The sequence below is a fragment of the Dama dama genome, chromosome 14, assembly GCF_033118175.1.
Source record: "Dama dama isolate Ldn47 chromosome 14, ASM3311817v1, whole genome shotgun sequence".
In the NCBI taxonomy this organism is placed as follows: Eukaryota; Metazoa; Chordata; class Mammalia; order Artiodactyla; family Cervidae; genus Dama; species Dama dama.
The window spans coordinates 53,932,104-53,960,062 of record NC_083694.1 but is presented as its reverse complement, the minus strand read 5'-3'; the positions used below and the strand labels follow the sequence as shown (position 1 = coordinate 53,960,062).

Genomic DNA, 27,959 nt, shown 5'->3' with positions numbered 1-27,959 from the left:
GCATTTTTTTTTAAAGGTAGCTGTTTTTCTTCCTTTCCTTTTTAATCAGTAATAATGCTATTCTTTATACTTTTTGATCAGTATTTCTATTAAAATCTTGTTTTTAAACTAGAGCCTCTATATCTTAGAATATTAAAATAAGGATACTATCTAGGTCCTTGTTATACTAATGTATTAAGAAGAAAACATAACCAGAATGTAAGAAAACAATAGCAGTAAAGTCAAAACAAAAAGTTAATAATGAGATGAAACTTTTTATTAACAAAAAGTTAACTCTTATACAAAACAAAATGTATAAGAGTTAATAATGATCTGATATAGCTAAATAATAACCTTTATTAAAAAAAGAGAGCTGTGTTGAATAACAGGGTGGCAACAGAGGAAATAGATTTAATTACTTGTTTATGTCATCAAATCCATTCTTCTGACAGTATTTTAATTTATATGCCAGTTTTCTTCCTGTAGTGTCTTTAATAAATTAGTGTTTAAACTTTTTTATATTAAAAGCAAATAGTTTGGAAGTAGCATGTTAACTTTTACTAGTACAACCTTTGGAATATTTTTGATTTATTAGCCATGTGTATTTGTAGATGAAGAAAAAATATCTAGAGATAATATAGCTGGTTTTCCCTTGACATCTCAGCCATAACAAAATTTCCTAAGTTAAGGATAGAATTTCAGTTCTGATAACTCTGTCCTTTACCAGACACAGTAATATTTCTCCTTCAGTGGTGTGAGGTTGTGTGTATAAATTGAATTGGGATAGATGAATAGTTGCCATCAATACAATTATATTGCATTAGGGTCCACAGGGCAGATAACATTAGCTGAGACAACAGTTAGGTTGAAATTGTTGTACAAGTAAGTCTATTGCATTGCTACATAGTCATATAGTATTGAAGGGAGCATTTGCTGAATTTTACAATAGTCAATGATATTTCATGAAATTTCTTTAAAAATTGCATATATTGAAGAAGAATTTAAAGATGTAATGAAAAGTGAGCATCTCAACGTGTATTTTTATGGGAAATATTCTTGATGTGTACTTATTTTCCTTATTCATTGTCAGCTTAGCAAAGCTTCTTACTATATTATTAACTAACCATATACTTTTTGGTAAAAAGATGTCACAGTTAATCTATAAAGAAAAATATGTCATGTGGTTATTCGTATGCACTTGGTGAATGCTTAAAATCTGCAGAGCACTACCATATCATTTTAGCCACTTAGGAGATGCTTTGGGCAAGTTACTCAACTCCAGTCCTTAGTTTTCTCATATATAAAATGTGGCTAGATTAATACTTATCTCATAGGGTTGTTATGAGAATTTATTGAGTTACTTTGTATAGTGGTTATAGTGAGTGGTCAATGAATATTATGTAATTAGTTAAAGATCAATAATTCTTATGCATTCTCTAACTTTATGACTGAGCTTCTAGAAAGGATATTTAACTCATTGAGAAGTAATGTGTGTGATGATTCATTTTACTCTTAATTCCATTAGGTTACTTAACATTCTTGTTGAGTATAACAACTTTTTTAGGACTCCAAGTTATGGTCTTTAAAGGCGAATAAAACCTTGTGTTCTGCTTTGGAGTTACTTATTTTGAAACTTGTGTAAAAAGTCAGTAAAAGAGAGGTGAATTCTCTTAAGTAACTTGAAAAGAAGGAAAAATTTTTACTTAGTTTTTCCTCTGTTTGTGGTTCATAAGTCAGAGATCATTTTAGATTGGGAGGTGAGAAATGATTGGAGGAAACATAATGATTATTTAATGATTCCATTCATATGTATATTTTATCCTTTTATTGTTATACCTTCCTTAGTTGTGTCATAATTCAGCTTGTGTACTCATTAATTTATTAAGATAACATTAAATATTGTGAAATTCTATCATCTACACAGAATGGTAGGTAGAGAAAAAGCTAAAATTAAGGAAAAGGTTTATTGACTATTCTCTTTTGATGTATTTTTAATATACCAAACCATTAAATCTTCCCTCAATAATTTTACAGTATAACTTGTTAGCCTTGACAGTTTGGTATGTTGTAATATGGTTACTAAAGATGATTTGAAAATCATGTCAAGTTTCTAGGAACCAAAAATACCATCTGTGGTTCAGAATTGTATAGCTATGCAGTTCTCCACCACTCTTAATTTTATATGTCTTGATAATGACTTGATCTCCAAAAGGCCTAATACAATTTGAAGGCATTTCAAGTAGATCTGTTATTATTGTAGATAGAATCACTTTAGAAATAGGGGAGGAAAAAAAACAAATTCTGAAATGTTGTCATCGTAACATCACAAGGATAAGTAAATAGTCTTACTGATCCAAGTATGTACTTTGTTCCTCAGTATTGAATTTGACCGGGATTGTGACTACTTTGCAATTGCTGGGGTTACAAAGAAGATTAAAGTCTATGAATATGGCACAGTCATTCAGGATGCGGTGGATATTCATTACCCTGAAAATGAAATGACCTGCAATTCCAAAATCAGGTATTTACATTATTTACTTGGCATGATGTAGTGTGTATGCAACAGTATCTGTGATTAGTATGTTTGTTATTTTACCTTTTCATGTGATACCTTACTCGTTCGTGATGAACATTATTAATTATATATAGAAGATACATCAGAATATCTTTTTTTTTATAGATTGCTTTTTCCTTGTGGGGGTTAGTAGTTAGTGTTTTTCTATTTGCCAAATGAAAATCTTCTTTCATTTAATCAAATAAATGTCTTTATTGTAGATGACCTTTCATGGGGTATTGAATGAAGGATTACTGTAGCCCAGTGAGTAGTATCTCAGAGTCTGGCATTTTTCCTCTAGCATGCACATATCTCTAACTTTTATAATTGTTTACAATTTTAAGAATTCTTTTCACAAAATTGGTATGTGTCTTTTTGTGAGGGCATAGTGTTTAAGTTTCATGTATTAAGGGCTAGAGTTTATAACAAGTGCCTTTTAAACCTGGAATACTGGTAAAACTGCAGAAACTAGACCCAGGTTCTGATCTGCCCCCACAAAATCTAAAAAGAATGCTAGAATCTTCATGTTTAAAACAAGCTTCCTAAGCTGTTTTCATAGGTGCTGGCTTCAAAGGGAGTGACATCAAGAAACTAATAGTAAATTTGTTCAAAACTTTGAACATTTTCCAGTCATTCTTATACCTTTTTTATCTGGATGAATGACACATATAATATATGGGGTCACTTTAATAATGTTAATAATATAGCAAGTACTGTAGTCTTTATTTGTATAGCTTTCTTTTCTGTTTCCTAATTCATATAAAAATGGTAGACTGATCTAACTGGTGTTCATCATTGAGAATGTGTAATGGTTATCTACTTAGTTTATATACTTTATTCCTAAGTGAAAAGAATGCAGCATGAGTGAGACATAATTTTATTGAGTCCTTCAGTGGCAGGCATCATCATCATCAGTTCTGAGTCTTAAGCAGACCATCATTACCCTGTTTTATACACGAGGAGGCTGGAACACAGCTTGTTGATGGTTGTACAGCTCGTCTCTGGAGTAGCCAAGATTCAAGCAGAATCTTGCTCTTAACCATTTCATGCTACTCATTTGTAAAATAGAGGCTCTAATAGTAGTAATACCTATTTCATAGGATTATACCTTAAATAAATCCACATGATGCACTCAGCACAGTACTTGACCCATATCAAGAGTTCATAATAAATGTTACCATAATGAAAATATGGATTAGAGGGTTTACCTTGTCTGTCTTGACAGATATAAAGTAATATAGTAGTATTTTATGCACCTTGGAATAAAGAGAAGGAAACTGTTCAAATCTGGAAACAATGGACTTGGGGCTGAAAGGGTCAATATGTAAGCTTCCCTGAAACCCATTTGGAGCGCACCAGTTGTGAAAGTGAACTGAATTACCCAAAGCCACAGCTAGTAAGTTGCAGATATGGAATTTAAGCTCAGGTCTGACTAAATCCAAGGCTCTTGACTATTCCACGTAATTTCTCCCAGAAATTCTAATAAGTACATCTAAAGTTGCAAATAAATTCTTCAACCCCTAAAATGTAGCACAAATACAGCTAGAAGACAGCAAAAAGGCTTTGTGTTCAAATGCTTGGAAATCACCTAGGTCAGCTGCTTTGCTTTCTAAGTGACTTTTTTCTTTAATATATATTAGCTTTACTGTATGTGTGATGCACATATATATCTAGCCAAAAGCATATATTTTTAGATGTTGCATTCTCAATATTGGAACGTTTGAGAAATAGCCGAAACCATAAATGTTAGAAGTTTAATTCTCTTAAATGCATTTTATTGAAATTTGAACCATACACTTATGTTAGTCAACATTTGCTTGTAAACCCAGAGACTCAATTCAGACTAGTTTACTGGCTTATATGATCTGACACAATTGGATGTAGGGGCCTGAAGGGTCTGATTTGGTTTCTGCCACTCTGCCATGACATATGTGTGCCCCCCTGGCCTGTGTTATCTCTACCTACAGACCTGTATTCCTCATGTGTCAAGGATGGCCAGTACAAACTTTAGGCACACCATATCTGTCTTCTAGCTGGAGATAAGAGTGAAAAGTGGTTATGGTTTGTAACCTGGTGGTTTCAGTTGAAAAATCTGAGAATTATTTGATGCCTTCTTCCTTGATGGATTGTGGGCAGAATAATTATTGTGAATTTGTGTAGACCATTTTGAAAGGGTTCTAATCTTTCTGAACACATCCAAATTCTTTGTATCCATTGCTGTTTCTTTTTATGTAAAACAAGGCTTAACTTAATATCCTTTTCTTTCAGCTGTATCAGTTGGAGTAGTTATCATAAGAACCTATTAGCCAGCAGTGATTATGAAGGCACCGTCATCCTATGGGATGGATTCACAGGACAGAGGTCAAAGGTCTATCAGGTAAATAAGAATACTGGTTACCTGTTTGTTGTTGTTACTGTTTAGTTGCTCAGTTGTGTCCGACTCTTTGCAATCTATGGACTGCAGCACACCGGGTTCCCTGTCCATCACCATCTCCAGAGTTTGTTCAAACTCATGTCCATTGAGTCGATGATGCCATTCAACAATCTCATCCTCTATCATCCTCTTCTCCTTTTGCCCTCAATCTTTCCCAGCATCAGGGTCTTTTCCAATGAATAAGCTCTTTGCATCACGCGGCCAAAATATTGGAGCTTGTTGTAAGAATCACATTTGTACTTTTTAATAATTATAGAGCTTCATGTGTTTTATAATTACAAATTTAAAATCATTATTTAGTATTTTCTCAGTTCCTCAGTTCAGTCGCTCAGTCGTATCTGATGCTTTGCAACCCCATGGACTGCAGCACACTTAGTTTCCCTGTCCATCACCAACTTCCAGAGCTTGCTCAAACTCATGTCCATTGAGTCAGGGATGCCATCCAACCATCTACCTATGTAATTCCAGTAATGCTTTTCTGATGCATCTCTTCAGACTCTTTGCATTTGTGGGATATATCAAATGAATTTCCAAAAGTGGTAATTTTATAAATGTATATTTAAAAAGTTTATGAACTACTTTGCATCTCATTTATTTTCATAGCCAGTTCTTTCTCCCTGTCACCATAGTGATAAATTGGTATCAAGTTTGTTTATTTGTTTTGCTTTATTTAAGATCTATATTCTGAGACTACTTTGTATTCCTTCTGCATCTAGGAGCATGAGAAGAGATGTTGGAGTGTTGACTTTAATTTGATGGATCCTAAACTCTTGGCTTCAGGTTCTGATGATGCAAAAGGTACTATTTGGGTCTCCTCCCTTGACTTAATTCCTTTTAAAACCTAACAGAAATACAGATATTTATTGAAACCCATAGCGATCCTTTGCAATTACTGATTATTCTAAAAATAGTCTAATAAGCACAAAAATCTGTATTTGTTGGAGTGAAAGAAGAATGAATATACGGCATCTTCATTATAATATTTTTTCTGAATTCATGCCACACTGTGATGTTTTTATAACCAGTTCCTTTATATATACTGTGAAATGAACTTTTTTGTTGAAATATTTAGACATCGCTATATTTTGAATTGTATTAAATTCTGAGTGTATACCAAAATCTTTTAATGAAGTTTATCATGTTTCAAGGCAGAAATTCTATATTTCTTTCTGCCAGTTTAATTGATCCCTCTTTCTGTTTTTGTGTATGTATGTGTGTGTGTGTCTGTCTTTACTATTCATTCTTTACTGTTGTTGTCTTGTTTTGGCCTGTTGCTTCTCAAGATTAGATTTATAAAGCCCTGTTAACAGATGTCTTTTATCTTGGCCCTTTCCTTCTTTACAATATGTAACTTGCAGACTAGTGAATAGATAGGCAGGGTAGCTCTAGTGTTGAAAACTTTATTTCACAGTGATTGTGTTGTTGTTGTTCAGCCTCTCGGTCGTGTCCAACTCTGCGACCCCTTCGACTGCAGCATGCCAGGCTTCCCTGTCCTTCACCATCTCCTGGAGCTTGCCCAAACTCATGTCCATTGGGTCGGTGATGCCATCCAACCATCTCATTCTCTGTTGTCCCCTTCTCCTCCTGCCTTCAGTCTTTCCCAGTATCAGGGTCTTTTCTAATGAGTCAGCTTTTCACATCATGTGGCCCAAGTGTTGGAGCTTCAGCTTCAGCAAGAGTCCTTCCATTGAATACTCAGGACTGATTTCCTTTAGGATTGACTGGTTTGATCTTCTTGCAGCCCAAGAGACTCTCAGGAGTCTTCTCCAACACCACAGTTCAAAAGCGTCAATTCTTCAGCTCTGCTTTCTTTATGGTCCAACTCTCACATCCACACATGACTACTGGAAAAACCATAGTTTTGACTAGATGAACCTTTGTTGGCAAAATAATAGCTCTGCTTTTTAATATGCTGTCTAGGTTTGTCATAGCTTTTCTTCCAAGGAACAAGGGTCTTTTAATTTCATGGCTGCAGTCACCATTTGCAGTGATTTTGGGGCCCAAGAAAATACAAGTCTGTCACTGTTTCCATTGTTTACCCATCTATGACTGGATGCCATGATCTTCATTTTAGGAGTGTTGAGTTTTTTTTTTTTTTTTGGGGGGCTTTCCGGTACGAACCGGAAAACCTGCTAGACAAATTCTAAAAGAGCTGTAACACTAGGAGTGTTGAGTTTTAAGTCAGCTTTTTCACTCTCTTCTTTCACCTTCATTAAGAGACTCTTTAGTTCCTCTTCGCTAAGGATGGTGTCATCTGCATATCTGAGGTTATTGGTATTTCTCCCCGCAATCTTGATTCCAGCTTGTGCTTCATCAAACCTGGCATTTCACATGATGTACTCTGCATGTAAGTTAAATAAGCAAGGTGACAGTATACAGCCTTGACATACTCCTTTCCTAGTTTGGAACCAGTCCTTTGTTCTATGTCCGATTTTGACTGTTGCTTCTTGACCTGCATACAGGTTTCTCAGAAGGCAGATGAGACGGTCTGGTATTCCCATCTCTTGAAGAATAAATATTCCATGATTTCTTCTGACCTACAAAGTCAAAGGCTTTAGCGTTGTCAGTGAAGCAGAAGTAGATGTTTTTCTGCAATTTTCTTGCTTTTTCTATGATCCAACAGATGTTGGCAATTTGATCTCTGGTTCCTCTGCCTTTTCTTAATCCAGCTTGAACATTTGGGAGTCTCAGTTCAGGTACTGTTGAAGACTAGCATGGAGAATTTTGAGCATTACTTTTGCTAGCATGTGAAATGAGTGCAATTGTGCAGTAGTTTGAATGATAGAGCTGTCCTGTTCTGTAAAAGAGAAATGAAATGACTGGATTGCCCTCCAAAAATTTTTGGATCAAAGGGAAGTAGCAAGTTGTTTATCCACAGTATATATGGATTGTAACATTTTCCTTCATGATTACTGTAAGAAATTATCTTTGAATTTCTAAAATAGAGCGTTGTGTTATAATTGATTTTTTTTTAATGTTGTAATACAGAGCTTCACTAATCAATGTTAAATACTTCTTATAAAAATAATGTAGTGGGTAGCGTTTATTGAGAATACTTGTGTTTTTGTACTGAAGATTAACATTTGTTCAAAGGTGGTGACTGGCTAGTTTCCTCAGAAAAATATAAGTAATTTAAGTAGAAAGAGCAATTTTAATTAGGAAGAGATTTTTTAAAATTACTTATTGATTTTAAATTGTTTTAAAATACACATATAATTAACCATGTTAAGTGTACTGTTCAGTGGCATTAATTACCTTCAGTTTGTGTTCATCATTGTCAATCTGTAGAACTTGTCTCATATTGCAAACCTAAAACTCTGTTTCAGAAACTATTTCTGATTTACTGAAACAGTAACTCCTCATTCCCCCTTCATCAGCTCCTGGCAGTCTCCCTTCTCCTTTTTGTCTCTATGAAGCTTACTAGTTCTCTTCTGTGTCATATATGAGTATTTGTCCTTTGTGACTGTTGTATTTCACTCAACATAATGTCTTCTAGATTTTTCCATGTTGTAGCTTATGTTAAAATTTCCATCTTTATTAAGACTGAAAAATAATCTACTGTATAGATATATCATATTTTGTTTCATTTGTTGATTGCTGGATGGATCTTGGGTTGCTTCCACTTTTGGAGAAATCCCTTGCATTCCTATATACTAACAATGAAAAAACAGAAAGAGAAATTAAGGAAACAATACCATTCACCATTGCAACAAAAAGAATAAAATACTTAGGAGTATATCTACCTAAAGAAACAAAAGACCTATACATAGAAAACTATAAAACACTGATGAAAGAAATCAAAGAGGACACAAACAGATGGAGAAACATACCGTGTTCATGGATTGGAAGAATCAATATTGCCACTTTTGGGCTATTATAAAATAACGTTGCTATGAACATGAATGGCAAAATATCTCTTCATATCCCTGTATTAAGTTCTTCTGGGCATATACTCAGAAATGAAATTACTGGGTCATGTGATATATACTTAATTTTTTTAGAAACTGCCATTCTGTTTTCCAAAATGGCTACATCATTTTATATTCCCACCAATAGCACCCAACTATTTGTTTCTCCACATCCTTGCCAATACGTATTGTTCTCCCCCCACTTTTTTAAAAATAATGATTTTAATGGGTATGAAGTGGTATTTTATTGTGGTTTTGCTTTGCTTTCATTTCTTCAGTGATAGTGATGTCAAGCATTTTTTCATGTGCTTATTGACTATTTGTATATCTTTTGAGGAGAAAAGTTTATTCAAGTCCTGTGCCCATTTTGATTGTATTTTTTTCTCGCTGCTATTGAATTTCAGGCATGCTCTCTGTATCCTAGATATTAATTCTGTATCAGATATATTATTTGTTGATAGTGTGCTTTGATGCACACAGCTTTTTCATATTGATGAAATGCAGATTGCCTATTTTTTCTTTTATTGCCTACTCTTTTCACGTCATGTTCAAAAAGGCACTGCCGAGTCCAGTGTGATAAAGCTTTTGCCCTGTTTTCTTCTAACGAGTTTATGGTTTTAGCTCTTATATTTGTGGCTTTGATCCGTTTTGGGTTAACTTTTGTGTAAGGTATAAAGTAATGGTCTGACCTCGTTGTTTACATGCGAATGTCCAGTTTTCGCAACACCACTTCTTGAAAGGATTATCCTTTCCCCACTGAAAGATGTTAGCACCTGTGTTAGAAGCCATCTGACCGTATCTGTGAGTTTACTGCTGAACTTTCTCCTCTTCCCTCTGTCTCCGCGTTTCTCTTTATGCCGCTGCCACACTGTTCCGATTACTGTAGCTTTGTCTTGAAGTCAGGAAGTGAGTCTTCCATTATTTTTTTTTTTCTTCTTTTTTCAAGATTGTTTTGGCTATTTTAGGCCTACTGAGATTCAATATAAATTTTAGGATGCGTTTTATTCTATTTCTTCAAAAAACTTCATTGAGATTTTGTTAAGGATTACCTTGAGGCTTGTCAATTTAGTCTTTTTAAACGAGCTTTTTGGTTTTGTTGATTTCCTCTATTGACTTCCTGATTTTAACTTACTGATTTTTCTTCAGATTTGTATTACTTCTCTTCTGCTTACTTTGGATTTAATTTGCTCTTCTCTTTCTAGTTTCCTAAAATGGAAGCTTGGATTATTGATTTTAGATCTTTTTTCTTGCTAATACATGCATTCAGTGCTATAAATTTTCCTCTGAGTGATGCATCCCACAGATTTCTTTATTAAATTATATTTTCATTCTCATTTAGTTCAAAATATTCTTAATTTTTGCTTTAGGTTTCTTATTTGACTTATGTATTACTTAGAAGTATGTTGTTTGATCTCCAAATATAATCTGCTATAGTCTGAGCAATACATTGTATGGTTTCTTTTTTTTTTTTTTTTAATTTGTTAAGGTGTTTTATGGCCCAGAGTGTGATCTGTCTTAATGAATGATCCATGTGAGTTTGGGAAGAATGTGTATCCTACTGTTGTTAGATAAAATAATATGTAGATATCAGTTATATCCAGTTTGATTTATTATTGAGTTCAACTACATTCTTACTGATGTTCTGCTTGCTGGATCTGTCCATTTCTGATACAGGAGTGTGACACTTTTTTGATTCTACATTGATCTATGTATTTCTTCTTTTACTGTACCACATTGTCTTGCCTTGTAGCTTAAGTCTTGGAATCATTTAGTGTGAGTTCTTCATCTTCCTTCTTGAAAATTATTTTAGCTCTGCAGTTTCTCTGCTTTTCCACAAACATTTTAGGATCAAGTTACTAGTAGCTATAGAAAATTGTGCTGGGATATTGATTGAGATAGTATTGACTTTAAAAGCTTCTCAGATGGCTCAGTGGTAAAGAATCCACCAGACAATACAGGAGACACAGGTTCAATCCCTGTGTTGGGAAGATTCCCTGGAAGAGGAAATAGCAACCCACTCCAGTATTCTTGCCTGGAAAATCCCATGGATAGAGGAGACTGACAGGCTACAGTCCATGAGGCTATAAAGAGTCAGACATGACTGAGCAACTGAGCATACACACATAACCAATTAACAGTGTTGTGATAGTTTCAGGGGTACAGCAAAGGGACTCAGCCATGCATACACATGTATGCATTCTTCCCCAGACTCCTCTCCATTCAGGCTGTCACGTAACATTGAGCAAAGTTCCATATGCTATACTGTAGACCCTTATTGGTTATCCATTTCAAATATAGCAGTGTGTACATGTCCATTCCAAACTCCCTAAGTATCCCTTCCTTCCAGCAACCATAAGTTCATTCCCTAAGTCTGCGAATCTCTGTTTCCCACATAAAATTTTAAAATAATGGATTTCTTAAGTGAAAGATAAAATAAGAACTGCTTCCAGGTACTTTAAGTGACATTTGTGTATATATCATATATACAATGTGATATATATATATATATATATATGTATGTATATATATAAATCATACATGTGAAAATGTGTGTGTATATGAAGTTCTCAAAAGTTTAATAGGTTGGAAGATAAGCCATGTAGTTTCCCTGCTCTTACACATACACACACACAATTTAAAGAATGCTGAAACAAATGCACATCTGTTTCCAGACTGCTTTTTTTTTTTTTAACCTGTCTTGTATGTCTTAGTTAAGAGATCATATTTTTCTCTCATTATATATTGATTGTCTGTGTTGTTTTCTGACTTTGAAACTAAGCTCTGTTAGTTTAAATATACTGTTCTATTGAACATTGTTCATTTATTCAGTTTAAATATTTTTGATCCTACTAAATCAAAATACTTAGATGAGCATGAAAAGACAACTGTAGCAAGAAGCAGACTCCCTAGGTTATAGAAGTCTTGGCTCATGTATTGTTTATTTTCATTTTTATTGTTATTCTTCTTAGTGAAGCTATGGTCTACCAACTTGGACAACTCAGTGGCAAGCATCGAGGCGAAGGCCAACGTGTGCTGTGTCAAATTCAGCCCCTCTTCCAGATACCATTTGGCTTTCGGCTGTGCAGGTAAGAAATGAAAGATTTGTCTTCTTTTGATGTCAGTTTTCATGACTAAGGTAAAAAAACATTTTGAAAAGAATAGCTTTCTTTGTAGCTTTAAACTTTGTTTTCATTATTGCACTCTAAATTAGAAGTATGTAGTATACCATTTTTACTCATTAATTGCTGTGCTTTAATTTTAGCATTCCATCTCCCATGTTTAAAACATAAAGATGTGTTTGTTGATTATTTTTGTTTTTGTTCCTCTAAGTCTTTGTATACCCAGATTTATGCTTGTTTACAAATTTAGGTCATAATGATGCTTAAATATTGTATAGACACAGGAAACCTTTCGTTTTTAAATTATGGGAAACCTACTATAAAACCTTGAACAGTTATTGAGTGCCTACTATGTACAAAGCACCCATCTAGGGACAGTGAATAAGATAGATTAAATCTTATATTGTGGAGTACGTGCTAACGTAGTAAGTACCAGAAAAAAAATCATACCAAAGAATTTTTTGTTAAAGTATTTTTCTTAACTAGGGTGACCAAATGTCTGCAATAACTGTTAGGCCCTTCTTTCATTCCCAAAAGTGTTCTGGGTTGAAAGGTTAATTATGTGATTACTCTACTCTTAATTCCTTTGTCTTCTATATCTGATTTTCTACCTTGAGTGTTTACTGAGGCAGTAAACACCTGTGTTTTAACTTTTACATTGCTAAATCTCCTTGATTCTTGATTCATTTTTTTTTTTTTATTGATAATCTCGGTTAAAAAAATAAAGATTATCTAGCACAATATCATGAACACAATAATTACTTTTTTAAAAGGTAAATTTAAATCTTAATTTGTCATTACATCTTTTCCTTATTCCAACTCACTGTGTATTTCACTTGGATACTAACATACTTTCATAGTTAAATTCCAGGAGAACATGTATATGTGGGTAGAATTCCCTTTTCATTAGCAGATACATTTTTTCCCCCAATATGCTGCTCTTTTCCATTGGGAACTAGTATTCTCTTATTTAAATCCTTCTTTGTCACTGACTAGAAATGTTACTTTGGGTAAGTTGATTAAATTCTCTCCCCAAGTTCCTTATCCTTAAAATAGAGATACATCTTTTGGGGCTTTACACATGTGTAAAGCTCTTAGAATATGATGCTCAATAATTGCTAAGGTATTTTTGTTAATTAATACTTATCAGTCATTTAGATAAAGTAGTTTTTTGAGTTTTTTAATGTTATAAAAACACTATTAGTCATCATTTTTAATAGAAAAATGATGGTCATATTTATAATCAATATGAAATATGTACAAATGCCAGACATGAGCATCTTTAAAATTTCTCCTTCCTGGAAAGGAGAAATCTACTTTAAAAATGCCTCAACTATCTGGCAGGGAGTTTTGTCCTCACTGGGTTAAATTTTCATGTATTTCTTAGTTAATTTTTACATTTCCATGTAAGCTTTAAGATTTATATTTTTCCAGTTCTAGAAAAATTCTTTTGGGATTCTCATCTGAATTACCCTATATTTATTAGTTAATTTTGGAACCAGTGATATTAAGATAGTTCATCTTACTATAGTTACATGGGATATCTTTTTGTTTGTTTGGAATATTTTCTGTCTTTCAAAGAGATTTTTAGTTTTAGTTTTTTTCACTTACATTTTAGGTCTTTCTGGTTAATTTTTTCTGTTTGCTGTAATTTTGTTATTATTTTTTTGCATTCCTTTAACTATTGTTTGCTGAGAGTAAAAAATAAAAAACTGTTGATACTTGAATATTTGTATTATATCTAGGCATTGTTCTTATTAAATCTGGTAACTTTTTATTAGAGTCCTTTGGGCTATCTGTTTATATTTGATAGTAGCCAAAAGTGATGGTTGTATTTTTTTCTTTTCTAATGATTTTTTACATTCTCTTTTTTTAAAAGGCATGTTATATACTAATTATGGTTACTTTTCCTATGTATTTCCTATAGTTGAATCAGCTTTAGTGGTTTGCTGTTCATGATATCCCCTTTTGAGGAATAGTTTTGTGGGTTTTTAAAAATTTTTTGGCCTTGCTCCATGGCTTGCAGGATCTTACTGCCCTGAGCAGGAATTGAACCCAGGCCTTTGAGAGTAGAAGTGCAGAGTCCTAACCACTGAACTGCCAGGGAATTCCCTGAAGAATAGCATTCATTAAATTCAAATCATTTATTTAACTGTTTCTTAGTTACGAATAAATTCAGTATTTTATCAGGTGCCTTTTCAGCATCACTTTATATAATCATATGGTTTAATTTGTTGAGATATGCTTATACATTTTTTGATACTATATTTGTGTTTCTAGAGTAAGCCTAGAATTTAGGTTTAACATTAATGTGGAATTCTTTTGATAAATTGCTAGACTTTTTGGCTTATATTTTTAATACCTGTAAACATAAATTGGTCTATAATCCTCTGTCTCCTTTTTAGCCATTTTTAACATCTGTATTTTATAGCTTTCAGTATGTTAGTCTTGAACTTCTTTTGTTAAATTTATTCCTAAGTGTTTTATTACTGAATGGAATTGTTGTCTTAATTTTATTTTTGGATTGTTTGTTGCTAGGCTTCATAAATATAATCAATTTTTTGCATATTGATTTTGCATCCTGTAGTCTTGGTACTCATGTTTTTTTTCCTCATAGTTTTAAGGTGAATTTCTTGAGATTTTCTACATTTGAGATTGTATCATCTGTGAATGAAAATAATTTTATTTCTTCTTGTACTATGTTAATGCTTTTTTGCTTTATTGCATGAATTAAAAGCTCTTATATAATACTGAATGAAATTGGCAGAAAGGATTTCCTTATCTTAGGGGGAAGTATTCATTCATTCACAATGAAGTGTGATGTTAGCTGTGAGTTTTTGTAGATACCCTTTATCAGGTTAAGTTTCCTTCTATTCCTAGTTGCGAAAAGTATTTATTATTATATTATTAGATTTTGTCTAAAGTTTTTCTACCTATGTTGAGATGATCTTGTGATTTATGTTATTTATTATAATAGTATGAGGTATTTCATGGGGGGGGGGTGGTTGTTGTTTTAATGTTAAAGCAACTTTCCATTTCTGGGAAAAATCTGTCTTGACCAAGTTGTGAAATTTTTTTTACTTGTTGCTAGATTTAGTTTGCTAAAGTACTATTGGCCTCATAGAATGACTTGGGAATTGTTTCCTCATTTGCTTACTGAATGAGTTTGTAAAGGATTATTATTATTTCTTCTATAAATATTTGGCAGAGTATATCAGTGAAACCATCTGGGCTTGGACTTTTCTTTGTGGAAAAATTTTATATTACCTAGTTCAGTTTCTTTACTTTTTATAAGTTTATTCAGATTTTCTATTTCTTCTTGAAGTTCTTTTTGGTAGGAATTTGTAAATTTAATTTTTCTAATTAGTGAGCATGAAGTTGTTCATAAGATTCTCTTGTGATTTAATTCCTTTAAATTTCCTCTTCCTTTAGTGTTCTGTAATGTCAGTTGTAATATTCCTTCTTTCATTCTTGATTGGTCATTTGTGTCTTCTGTCTTTTTTCTTCTTCGTTGTTCTAGCTAAATATTTGTTACCTTCTTCAAAGTCCATGTATGTGTGTGTGTTTATGTTGGGGTGTGTGTGGTGGGTGGTGCTTCTGGGGCCAGAACACTACACATTCCCACTGTTTTTAATGTTCTTATGAAAATTTGATTATTAGGAGAGTTGGAGATATGCAAACTGAACCTTCTGGAATGACTCTTAACTCATTCTCAGTATAGGTAAGCCAGGAGAGCTGTTATTTCTTTCTCGGCCATTGGAACTGTTGTGATCAATGTTTGTTGACGAGAATGTGATGCCATGGCTGTAATCAAAGGAGCAGAAATTCACTGTAATTGCCACAGAGCTGCAGACTAGACACTGGAACAGTACTGCATCTGTTCCGGAGAACATCCACATCTTTACAGTGGTGCTTGCAACAGATATTTCCAACGCAGAATGACCACAGAATTCCAACCTTTCAAATCATACATAAGTGCATCCCACTGTGAAATCTGTTTCACATCTAGAAGCATAGCTACATGAGAATCTGGGCAATATAGTTTTTACTTTCCATCTTCCATTGGCTGTAAATTCTATAAGGTGTTGGGAACAGATACTAAATGTCATCTGCCCTATCCATCACAATGCTGAATAATTGATGTGAGTTAAAGACATTTTTCCTGGCTTTGAAATAGGGTTAGAATCAATGCCTTTAGTCATAGTTTTTTTTTAAAAAAACAGCTTTGTTACTAGAAGACAGTGACTGATATTGAATCATCTTCATTTAGAATTGAAATATTTCTTAGAATGTAGGCTATTATCTAGACGTTGCTCCTTAAACTATAAAACATCAGTCTCTCTTTAGCTGTACCGTTTATTTTGCCACTGAGAGAGTTACAGAATCATAATCATGAGGTTGCTTACTAAATATCATTTGTGATGATGAATTCGATGTTGGGAATGGGCTGTACGTTTTTAAACATTGCTTTTGGAGTTATGATAATACAAAATTAGTATGTGAACTCCCCAGCAATTACAGATTGACTCCTGGTTGAAAGGGCACTATGGATCCTATTTGGGTAATGATGCCTAATGCTAATTCTAAGCTTTCCTGCCTACTTTCATTTAGATCTTATATTTCCATTTGATGCAATGAGTTCATCTCTCTCTTTGTGCTCATTATTTTGCTCTTTCACCTTTTAACATAATATAAAAAGATGGGTTTTGGGGGCCATTGATTGGTTGGTTAGAGTTTTTTTTTCTTGTTTTTACTAGAACTTAGAGCATGAAAGATTTCTTAAGGTGGACTAAACGTTTGCAAGTACTTCTTTTAAAATATCAAATCCTAGGTCATGGTCCCCTTGAAAAAAGTAGACTACAGAGTTTTAAACTATCTTTTTTTGTATTAAATATTGAGAAAAAGGCTTTAGATTTTATTTTAAACCATTTAAAATCTGTTCTTAAGCCCTGAGATTTTCTGAAGCATTTACCAGAGGAGAGAACAAAATTTTATACATAAAGGTAAAGGCATTTATTAGTTGTCTTTTTACTAGATTACTACATGGTGTTTTCTTATTGAGTAGAAAAAGGAAAACTATTTTTCTCCAATTCATCCTCTCTAAAGTCAGTTTTAGAGAGCACTGTTACACTGAAGTAAATAGAACTCATAACAGTCTGTGGTTTTAATAGAATGGTAGATTTGCTTGCTTACTACTAACTTGAACCATTTTGCAAATTTTACAGCTGTAATTATGGTAACAGGTAGGAAATTTGGGTACTCCTGAGTAATACTCTTTAAAGTTGTGACATCCCCCACCCCAAAAAATTACTGGTATTAATGTAAGTCAAAGGTAAAATTCATATTATTCTGATTCAGGAGTGACATTTATACACATAAACATATTCACTGGGAAGGAGTAGTGTTTCTAGAACAAACAGGAATTCTGAAATATTCTAGTTAAACTGTTTTCAACAGACTTTTCAGTTTTGGTTGCTGTAAACAATTTCTTACTGTCAGCAAACTAAACACTTCATACATATAAACATTCACCATTTGTTTCCCCATTTTCAGTATTTTCTAATTTTTGTGATTTGGACAAAATAACAAAAAGGTTATTTTTTGCTTTTGAAGACTAAGAGTTTGTGTTTTATTTTATATAGTGGTTGCCAGTGGGAATGTCTTTTCCTTCACATTTAAATAAATTAAGTGTCTGAATATTTACTTAATGAATCTTAATTAGCATCACAGCATTCATGAACATGTGTTTCAGTTATTTATACTATGTCAAGGACATTTTGTTTTCAAGTTTCTAAGTAATTTCTGTGAATGCAAATGGAAGTGGCATGCATTAGCACCAATATTCAAGAAACAAATTGTTATTTTGTCATAAAACCTACCTTTGATAGTCTAGAATTTAAGAGCAACTTTGAGGCACCTAGTAAATCTTTCACCTATTTGTATCTGTCTTACCTTCCAGCCTGTAAGTGGCATTTAGCTAGGTTTTTATTAAAAATAGACTTCACAAGAAATTTTATATTCACATTAAATGCAGAAATATTTTAAAGTCAGGCATTTATTATTCAACTGTTACTAATATAATAGACATGATCATTCATTTTTTGAAACTAATTGATCTATCAGTGCAAACGCTGAGAAGTACGAAATGCTTGGTGGATAAATTTGGCTGCAACAAAATTAAAAACGTCTACTTATCAAATAATACCTAAAACATATTTTCTTAAAAAGTTATTAATTGGGAGAAGATATTTAGAACACATATAAGTGATAAAATCTTCATGTCTATATTACATGAAAAACTCTTTCAAATAAATAAGGAAATAATGAATATATCCTACAGCTCTGCTCCTCAAAGCATAAACATTAGCATCACCTAGGAGCTTGTAAGAAATGCAAATTCTAACACCCTGACCAAGACCTACTGAATCAGAATTTCAGGAGGTGGACCCCAGGAACCAGCTTTTTTAACAGTCTCCCCATATAATTCTTAAGCACTCTGAAGTTTGAGAAACCTCACCCTAGGGAAACATGTATTTAAGTAATGTACATAGTTGTACTGTTTGCATATTCGCACTGGAGAACATTTTCAGCAGTGAAAATGAAGGAACTACATCTCCATGAAATGATGTGGATGAATAACAAGCATAAATGTTGAATGAAAGAAAGTCAGAAAAACACAGTGCAATTCTATTTATGAGCATGCAAAACAGACTGCGCTGTTTAGGAATATGTACATGGACCATAGGAATATGTGAGCAGACCATTTAAAAAGGGGGTTCAGTTCAGTCGCTCAGTCATGTCCGACTCTTTGCAACCCCATGTACTGCTTCCCTGTCCATCACCAACTCCCAGAGCTTACTCAAACTCATGTGCATTGAGTCGGTGATGCCATTCCAACCATCTCATCCTCCATCATCCCCTTCTTCTCCTGCCTTCAATTTTTCCCAGCATCAGGGTCTTTTCAAATGAGTCAGTTCTTCATATCAAGTGGCCAAAGTATTGGAGTTTCAGCTTCAGCATCAGTCCTTCCAATGAATATTCAGGACTGACTTCCTTTAGGATGGACTGATTGGATCTCCTTGCAGTCCAAGGGACTCTCAAGAGTCTTCTCCAACACCACAGTTGAAAAGCATCAGTTCTTCGGCACTCAGCTTTCTTTACAGTTCAAGTCTCACATCCATCCATGACTACTGGAAAAACTATAGCTTTGACTAGATGGACTTTTGTTGGCAAATTAATGTGTCTGCTTTTTAATATGCTCTCTAGGTTTGTCACAGCTTTTCTTCCAAGGAGCAGGGGTCTTTTAATTTCATGGCTGTAGTCACCATCTGCAGTGCTTTTGGAGCCCCCCAAAATAAAGTTTCTCACTGTTTCCATTATTTCCCCATCTATGAAGTGGTGGGACCAGATGCCATGATCTTGGTTTTCTGAATTTTAAGCCAACTTTTTCACTCTTCTGTTTCACTTTCATTAAGAGGCTCTTTAGTTCTTCTTCACTTTCTGCTATAAGGGTGGTATCATATGCATATCTGAGGTTATTGATATTTCTCCCTGTAGTCTTGATTCCAGCTTGTGCTTCATCCAGCCTGGCATTTCGCATGATATACTCTGTGTAAGTTAAATAAGCAGGGTGACAATATACAGCCTTGGCGTACTCCTTTCCCGATTTGGTACCAGTCTGTTGTTCCATGTCCGGTTCTAACTGTTGCTTCTTGACTTGCATACAGATTTCTCAGGAGGCAGGTAAGGTGGTCTAGTATTCCCATCTCTTGAAGAATTTCCATAGTTTGTTGTGATCCACATAGTCAAAGGCTTTGGTGTAGTCAATAAAGCAGAAGTAGATGTTTTTCTGGAACTCTCTTGCTTTTTTGATGATCCAGCAAATGTTGGCAATTAGATCTCTGGTTCCTCTGCCTTTTCTAAACCCAGCTTGAACATCTGGAACTTCACGGTTCAGGTACTGTTGAAGCCTGGCTTGGAGAATTTTGAGCATTACTTTGCTAGCATGTGAGATGAGTGCAATTGTGCGATAGTTTGAACATTCTTTGGCATTGCCATTCTTTGGGATTGGAATGAAAACTGACCTTTACCAGTCCTTTGGCCACTGCTGAGTTTTCCATATTTGCTGACATATTGAGTGCAGCACTTCCACAGCATCATCTTTTAGGATTTGAAATAGCTCAACTGGAATTCCGTCACCTCCACTAGCTTTGTTTGTAGTGATGCTTCCTAAGGCCAACTTGACTTCGCATTCCAAGATGTCTGGCTCCAGGTGAGTGATCACAGCATCGTGGTTATCTGGGTCATGAAGATCTTTTTTGTATAGTTCTTCTGTGTATTCTTGCCACCTCTTCTTAATATCTTCTGCTTCTGTTAAGTCCATACCATTTCTGTCCTTAATTGTGCCCATCTTTGCATGAAACGTTCCCTTAGTATCTCTAATTTTCTTGAAGAGATCTCTAGTCTTTCCCAGTCTATCATTTTCCTCTATTTCTTTGCATTGATCACGTAGGAACACTTTCTTATCTCTCCTTGCTATTCTCTGGAACTCTGCATTCAAATAGATGTATCTTTCCTTTTCTCCTCTTCTCAGCTATTTTAAGGCCTTGTCATACAGCCATTTTGCCTTTTTACATTTCTTTTTCTTGGGGATTGTCTTAATCACTGCCTCCTGTACAATGTCACAAACTTCCATCCATAGTTCTTCAGGCACCCTGTCTATTAGATCTAATCCCTTGAATCTATTTGTCACTTCCACTGACAAATATAAGGAGTTTGATTTAGGTCATACCTGAATGGTCTAGTGGTTTTCCCTACTTTCTTCAATTTCAGTCTTAATTTTGCAATAAGGAGTTTGTGATCTGAGCCACAGTCAGCTCCCAGTCTTGTTTTTGCTAACTGTATAGAGCTTCTCCACCTTTGGCTGCAAAGAATATAATCAGTCTGATTTCAGTGTTGGTCATCTGTTAATGTCCATGTATAGAGTCTTCTCTTGTGTTGTTGGAAGAGGATGTTTGCTATGACCTGTGCATTCTCTTGGCAAAACTCTGTTAGCCTTTGACCTGCTTCATTCAAAATTTACCTCTTACTCCAGGTATCTCTTAACTAGAAAGACCTGGTTCAATCCCTGGGTCAGAAAAATCCCCTGGAGTAGGGAATGGCAGCCCACTCCAGTATTCTTTCCTGGAGAATCTCATGGATAGAGGAGCCTTGCAATCTGCAGTCCATGGAGTCACAAGAGTCAGACATGACTTAGTGACTAAACCGCCATCAAAGACATGATCATTTATGTTTAAGGGAATTGTTAGAATAAGCTTAATGCAAGAATGGGGCTTCCCAGGTGGCTCAGTGGTAAACAATCTGTTTGCCAAGAAGGAAACGCAGGTTTCATCCCTGGGTTGGGCAGGTCCCCTGGAGAAGGAAGTAGCAACTCACTTCAGTAATCTTGCCTGGAAAACCCCATGCACATAGAAGCCTGGTGTGCAGTTCATGGGGTCACAAAGGGTCAGACACAACTTCATGACTAAACAGCAACAATTCCAGATTAAATATGAGTATCATTGTTTATTCAAATATTCACTCAATAAGAAAAGATTTTTTACATCCTGTTATTTGTGATTTACTTGATGGGTTCCAGAAAGTGTGTTTTCCTCGTTTTTTTTTTTTTTTGAAGTTATTTCTGAATAGGGCTTACTGTTGCAGATTATTGTAAATCTGTCAAATGCTTTAAATATTTTTGAAATATTTATGTAAAAAATTGAAATCATTTTTCTGAATTTGAGCATTTATTTGGTGTTTTCACATTTTGTTTGTAAGGTTAGTTTTTTTAAATACACTAAATACAGTAGAGTGATGAATCATGTAATTTACATATTATTTCTTTAGTGGGAAAATTTGGATGAGTATTGGAAAAGAGGCTATATTATAAAAGACTGCTCTAGAAAATCTAAAATTTAGCTACTAGTATCTGAGTTACAGGTATCATTAGACAGAGACCATGGTTAACATATTATCTTAAAGGACATAATTGAATTACATAAAATGTGATTGTTCTTTTCCTCCCCTAGAGATCTTAGTTTAAAACAGAATGTATAGATTGCCATGTCAGTATTGCAAGCCATGAGCTCAAAAGTTTCTCTAAGCTAGCTTTCTTTCTGTCTAGTGACTATTATTTCATCTTTTTGTGACCATTCAACATATAAATGTGTAGTGCTTGTACCTCTTAATATTTCAAGTGTTATTTCTTCCTCTAGTGGTTCTGAATTACTCTTAAGCTGTATAAACTGTGTTTTAAACTCTACAACAGAGCCAATTTAATTGTCCTCTTTAAATGTTAAGGCTGAAAGATTTGTTTCAGATTTTAATATTTATATTAAATTGCATTATTGGTTTTAGTTCTTTACTCCTCTGTGTGCTTATGTGCTTTGATACGAAACAGTTTTTTCCCACTGTCAGAAACAACCCTACCCTGACCTTGAACTTGGCAGTGAGGCTTGCTTTGGCTCCAGTGATGTTAGATATAAAATTGACCAAAAGTTTGAAATGCACTTTCCCAGTTGGGCTTGCTTACTTTTGCCCCTTTGCCATCACCAGGAAGAGAAAACATGATCAAGCCAGCTGCTGGTCCCAGTGAGAGGAGGAATGCCACTTGGAGTGGTGCTGATTTGCCCCAGCCAAATCATTTTCAACCTCCAGCTGCATAAAGAAGTGCTACTGAAATTAGCCAACACTAAGCTGTCTCTCAGATCTGTGAAAATAAATGATGGCTCTAAGCTACTAAATTTTAGAACAGTTTGTTACACCACAATTTTGTGGTAATGACTAAATAATGTCCTGTTCTTAGAAATTTTATGATACTGAGTGAATAAAGGCTATATAATTATCAAGGCTCTAATCATCTTCTGTTTATGAAAGAATTTGTTATTTATTGAGTGTCAGTGTATATTAGCTAATTGTATTATCTTCACTGGCTTCCCCTTGTGTGAAATCACAGGGAAATTTTTACATAAAAATACTACCTTTGTGCATATGCTTTACAGTCTTCACATGTAAAAATGCATACTTAAATACATGACATGTAATCTGAAGCAAAGGTCTCCAAACTGAAGTAAGAAAAGCCTGATGGAACACTGGAAGTATTCAGGGTTTGTGTTGAAAGTATTCAGGATGTATGTAGATCCTCAAAGTTCATGTATAAGTTGATATGCCTGGCAGTGAAGCCTGAGCTACCAGGCCAGTGCCTCCTTTTCTTCTCCAACTTTTATAATAGCTTTTTTCTGTTTTACAAAAGAAAGGCATACTCATTATTATGAGTCTTAAGATGATACGTTTTGCCAGGTTGTAAAAACCTCAGGATTATCTAACGAAGGGCTCTTTCTTCTAAATGTTGTTACTGAATAACTTGCTGTCATCCTTTGTCTTAAAAATATTTGTTAAGAGTGAAACATTGTGTTAGAAAAAGTATATTTTGTACTTTTTAAAAATTCTTTTACCTTAGATATTTCTTGAGTGAAACAGTGAAAGTGTGTGAAGTTTTTTTTATTTTTTCTTTAAAGGACTTCTTTCTTGAGTTTTGTCAAGAAGTGTACACATTGTTCCCTATTTTCAAGTTTCATGGGAGCAAAATTGATGTAAATCTTTTTACTTCAGTTGGATAATAAACAGATACAATTAATTTGGTCCATTATCTGCAATTTGAAAATCTTGAAAGTTCTGAATATCAAAATTTCATTTCATTTGATGGCATGATTAGATATCTGCTTGTCTTTATATATCCCACTTCATGTCATTGTTCACAAGTTTTCCAGTAGAAATATTAAAGTATTTGATTACAGTGTGCAGACACACCCTTATTTGAAGTGTTGCATATTTCCTTTCAAAAAGTGAGAAGTTTAGAATTATGAAGCTTATCTGTCCCAAGTGCTTGGGTTAAGGTATTGTGTTTCTGCACATTGGTTTGATGTTGTTAAAACCATTTTATTACTTTGCAAAAATTGTGACTTGTAAAATACTCTCAATTACTAGGAAACAAGGTAGATGATTCTAGTTCCTTGTGTTATATAAGAAATTAAGGCACAGTCCAATGAAGATGTCAAATCATTAAAAATATTTTTAATAATAGATGACTGTGATTTGGGGCACAGATGTGGGATTTAAAAAATTGAATGACATTACTATGACATTTTACATTTTTTATGACTATACCTTTATAAATATATAAATTAAACTATAGGAATAAAATTAATACCAACAGTAAGAATGGGATTCTAAGAGTAGGTAAACTCATTTGTAGTTAGAGGCTGTGCTACAACCATCTTACAAAGACATGTATTTCTAATAAAATATTGTGTGCTACATGCTTAGTTACTCAGTCATGTGCAGTTCTTTTGTGAACCCATGGACTGTAGCCCATGAGGCTACTCTGTCCATGGAATTTTCCAGGCAAGAAAACTGGAGCAAGTTGCCATCTCCTACTCCTGGGGATCTTTCCAAACCAGGGATCAAACCCACATGTCTTGTGTTGGGTGCATTAGCAGGTGGATTCTTACCCCTGTGCCACCTGGGAAACCCTAATAAAATACTATTTTTGTTTAATAATTACCAAAACTTATTGTTTTTTTTTATATCAATTGTTTACTGATAACTTTAATAGTAACTTAAGTGGAAAAAATGTCCTACAATTAGAGCATTTTGGTCACAGAAAATTAATGTTTGTATTGTGTACAGTTTTCTTTTTCAGAGGAGAGAATGCTAAGTAAGACAGTCTAAAAAGACAGTATAAAATCAATTGGATGCTTTTTATTTTGCAAGGGAAATGAAGCAAAATTCAAGGATAAGATTACATAAAGTTTTCCATTATTAAATAATAATTTGTTAATGTGTATTTTTAATGGGTGATGTTCAACATAAAACTACTGTGATGTTTAGGTTTCATTAGATATACTTAATTCATATTTTAAAATGTTATTTAAATATGTTGTAAGGGCAGCTGTTGCAAATTTATGATGAAAAATTTTAGGCTTTGATTTTAAAATTTATGAGGCTATAGTTTTTCAGTATTCATTTAGGAAACAGAAGTCTACTTGGTTAGTTAATTTTGGGACAGATGTAGGTAGATAGTTGTAGTCAGCAGAGAATCAGTGAGTAGCTATTACTTGTCAAAAAACAGGTGCTAAATGCTTTAAAATTGTTAGATTGAAAAGCGAAATGGAAGTATAAGTCACCCAGTTGTGTCCAACTCTTTGTGACCCCTTGCACTGTAGCCCACTAGGCTCCTCACTCCATGGAATTCTCCTGGCAAGGGTCTTCCCAACCCAGGGATCAAACCCAGGTCTCCTGCATTGCAGGCAGATTCTTTACTCTCTGAGCCACCAGGAAAGCTAATTGTTCGGTTAGTCTTTAAATGAGTTATCACACAACGTTAAATGAAAAAAACACTTGCAGTTGTTTAGAAATATGTATTTTTATGATATAAATGAAGGAGTTTTAGTAAGATGTGAATTTTTTCATAAGTTCAAACATGAGTGTGAAAAGAACACTCTGCCGTTATAGGTCTGTGATTATAGTTTTCAGAATTGGAGAAAAATTTTCTTGCTTGTTCACGTTCTCTAGTGCTCTCTTTCAGCTCCCCTTCCTTCTTTGCCTTCCTTTCTTCTCCCTCTCTTTTATTTCCTTCTCTCCCCTCCGTCTTCCCCTTTTCTGTTCTGTCCTCCTTCTCTGACCTTTCACCCCGTGTTTCTCCGCCCCTCTCTCCTCCCTCACCAGCCTACCTCCTCTCTCCTACCAGTGCCGTCTCCTCCTCCCCTGCGTCCGGTCCCTCCTCCTCTGCCTGTTTCCCTCTGTTCTTCTGTGTCATGCTGCCTCTGCCAGTGGCTCTCAAGCCCACCCTTGAGTCTCTTGCCCACAGTTCTTCATATACATTTCCTGATTTCTTTTCATTACCACCAGTTCATCCTTCAATTCTTGTTATCTCTTTGTTTTACAGTTCTTCTGCCATGCCACGGAGTAAATGCCTTTTTCAGATTACTAATTAAGCAAAAATCTGAGGTTTGGCTGACAAAATAATAAATTATTTGTCTTCTATCAGCTTAGAATTGACTTCCCTATGTTTATTCTTTTCATGAGGCATTTTATCAGACTTTATTTCTAACTGGGTATATAGTGATACTGATGTCACAGGGACAATTGATTGTGAGACCAAGATTGCCAACATATTAAATTATATTAAATTTTTATTAAATATATTAAAATTGTCTACACATTAAAATTTTCTAGCCAGGGTACTTAATAGATGCTACTGCAAAGTGAACAAGGAAAGGCTGAGCTGTTGCTCTAGTAGGCTGGTGTGAATGAGAAGGCCCGCAGGCCAAGTCAGTGTAGTTTTCTTACAAGTTGCAAGAACGTGCGCTCTATAGATGTGATGAGGAGATATTGTCAAAACATAGCAATTTGGCTTAGTGTATAGAAAGCTACCAGAAAATGTTACCTTCATCTTAAAAGCAAAAAACACTATATGAGAAACAAAATTACAATCTTCCTGATCCCCTCAGAGAGCTGAGGTCACAAGGCAGGGGAACACTTATTTTAAAAATAACTTTGTATTTGTTACCATCTATACAAAAATTAAAAATAATCCTAAAATTCAGGAGATCACAGAAAGGTAGACAAGCAAATAAATTATAATATGTTGTAAAAAATAACATTAGACTAGTGTTTTTAAAATCTGAAATGTATCAGTCTTTTTTAAGAAGCTGAAGCATTATTCATGTCTGGGCCCTGTTATAGACCTGCTGAATTAGACTCTTCAGAGAGGAGACCAAGCATTTTCATTTCAAAATCACTCCTCAGATCATTTTCACGTGTACCCCTCTGACTTCTCCTGGGACATGAATAACTCTTCTTGCTAAAAATGTTTACAGCTTCCTGAATTGTTGGAACAAGAATATGGAAATGCAGATAAAGGCTAAATAATGAAGATCTTTTATATGTCATAGTGAGAAAGCTTTGTTTGTTTGATGAATATCATTGCATTAAAATATTGTTTCTGTTTTAATAGCATTTAGCAAAACATAGGGACCAAATCTGCCTAGAAAAAGAGAAAAACCAAATTGTATTTTCTTATGAACTATTATTATTTGGTTAAAAATAACCAAATTGTTTTTGCTTAGGAACTATTATTATTTCTTATGAACTATTATTATTGAGATAATATGATTTATTATGACTTTTTAAAAACAGCATAAAGGTCATTAAATAGATTGAACTCCAAATCTACATTATCTTTTGTAGTTAAATTCTCCATTTTGGATTAGTTTTTCAATCTTTTTCTTGCATGGAATTTACCATATTACTAATATAGAAAGACACTTAATATAGAAATATACTTTATATTAATAAAAATGCTCTGGATTGGATGAAAGTGCCTCTGGAAGTGGAGGGACAGTGTGAAATACACCAGAAAAGTAGTTACTTGACATGCATAACATGAGGGTTAATCAGTCTTTGGGGCTTCCCGATGGCTCAGTGGTAAAGAATCTTCCTGCAGGGCAGGATACGGGAATTCAGTATCTGGGTCAGGAAGATCACCTGGCAGAGGAAAAGGCTCTGCTCCAGAATTCTTGCCTAAAAAATCACGTGGACAGAGGAAGTACAGTCCGAAGAGTGGCAAAGAGTAGGACACAACTGAGCCCTCACACACCCAGTCTTTTATTTTGAAACTTGCTTCATAGTTATACCAATATACGTAGTAAGGTTCTCTAGAGAGAGTTCTGGTTCTAACAGTGTGATAGACTAGATAAACTGAAAATCCTCCGTCAATGAACATTTATATTTCAGCTAAACACTACTTTAGGTAAAATACATAAAATACTCTTCTAGATAGATAGTTTACAGAGTATTGAAATAGCGAAGGGTCACAAACAAAGCAGAATATAAAAACCAGAGAAGTAAACATGTGAGCTGAAGTT

The 27,959-nt window shown here is 34.3% G+C and overlaps 1 protein-coding gene and 1 non-coding gene across 6 annotated transcripts in view; one reads left to right on the top strand and one right to left on the bottom strand.

The window, feature by feature from the left end:
* Positions 1-27,959, top strand: part of COP1 (COP1 E3 ubiquitin ligase) — a 220,594-nt gene that overhangs the window by 136,136 nt on the left and 56,499 nt on the right. For 4 of the 5 annotated variants that reach the window (XM_061160778.1, XM_061160776.1, XM_061160777.1 and 1 more), the window contains 4 exons: positions 2,357-2,500; positions 4,802-4,910; positions 5,684-5,765; positions 11,845-11,961. In XM_061160778.1, the coding sequence (XP_061016761.1) occupies positions 2,357-2,500; positions 4,802-4,910; positions 5,684-5,765; positions 11,845-11,961 (452 nt within the window). Of the gene's footprint in view, positions 1-2,356; positions 2,501-4,801; positions 4,911-5,683; positions 5,766-11,844; positions 11,962-22,587; positions 22,857-27,959 lie in introns of those variants that run through there. The other variant, XM_061160779.1, reaches the window with a different exon arrangement.
* LOC133069722 (U7 small nuclear RNA) lies at positions 7,069-7,130 on the bottom strand. Its single transcript, XR_009695948.1, has one exon. It is a non-coding gene; the product is annotated as a U7 small nuclear RNA (small nuclear RNA).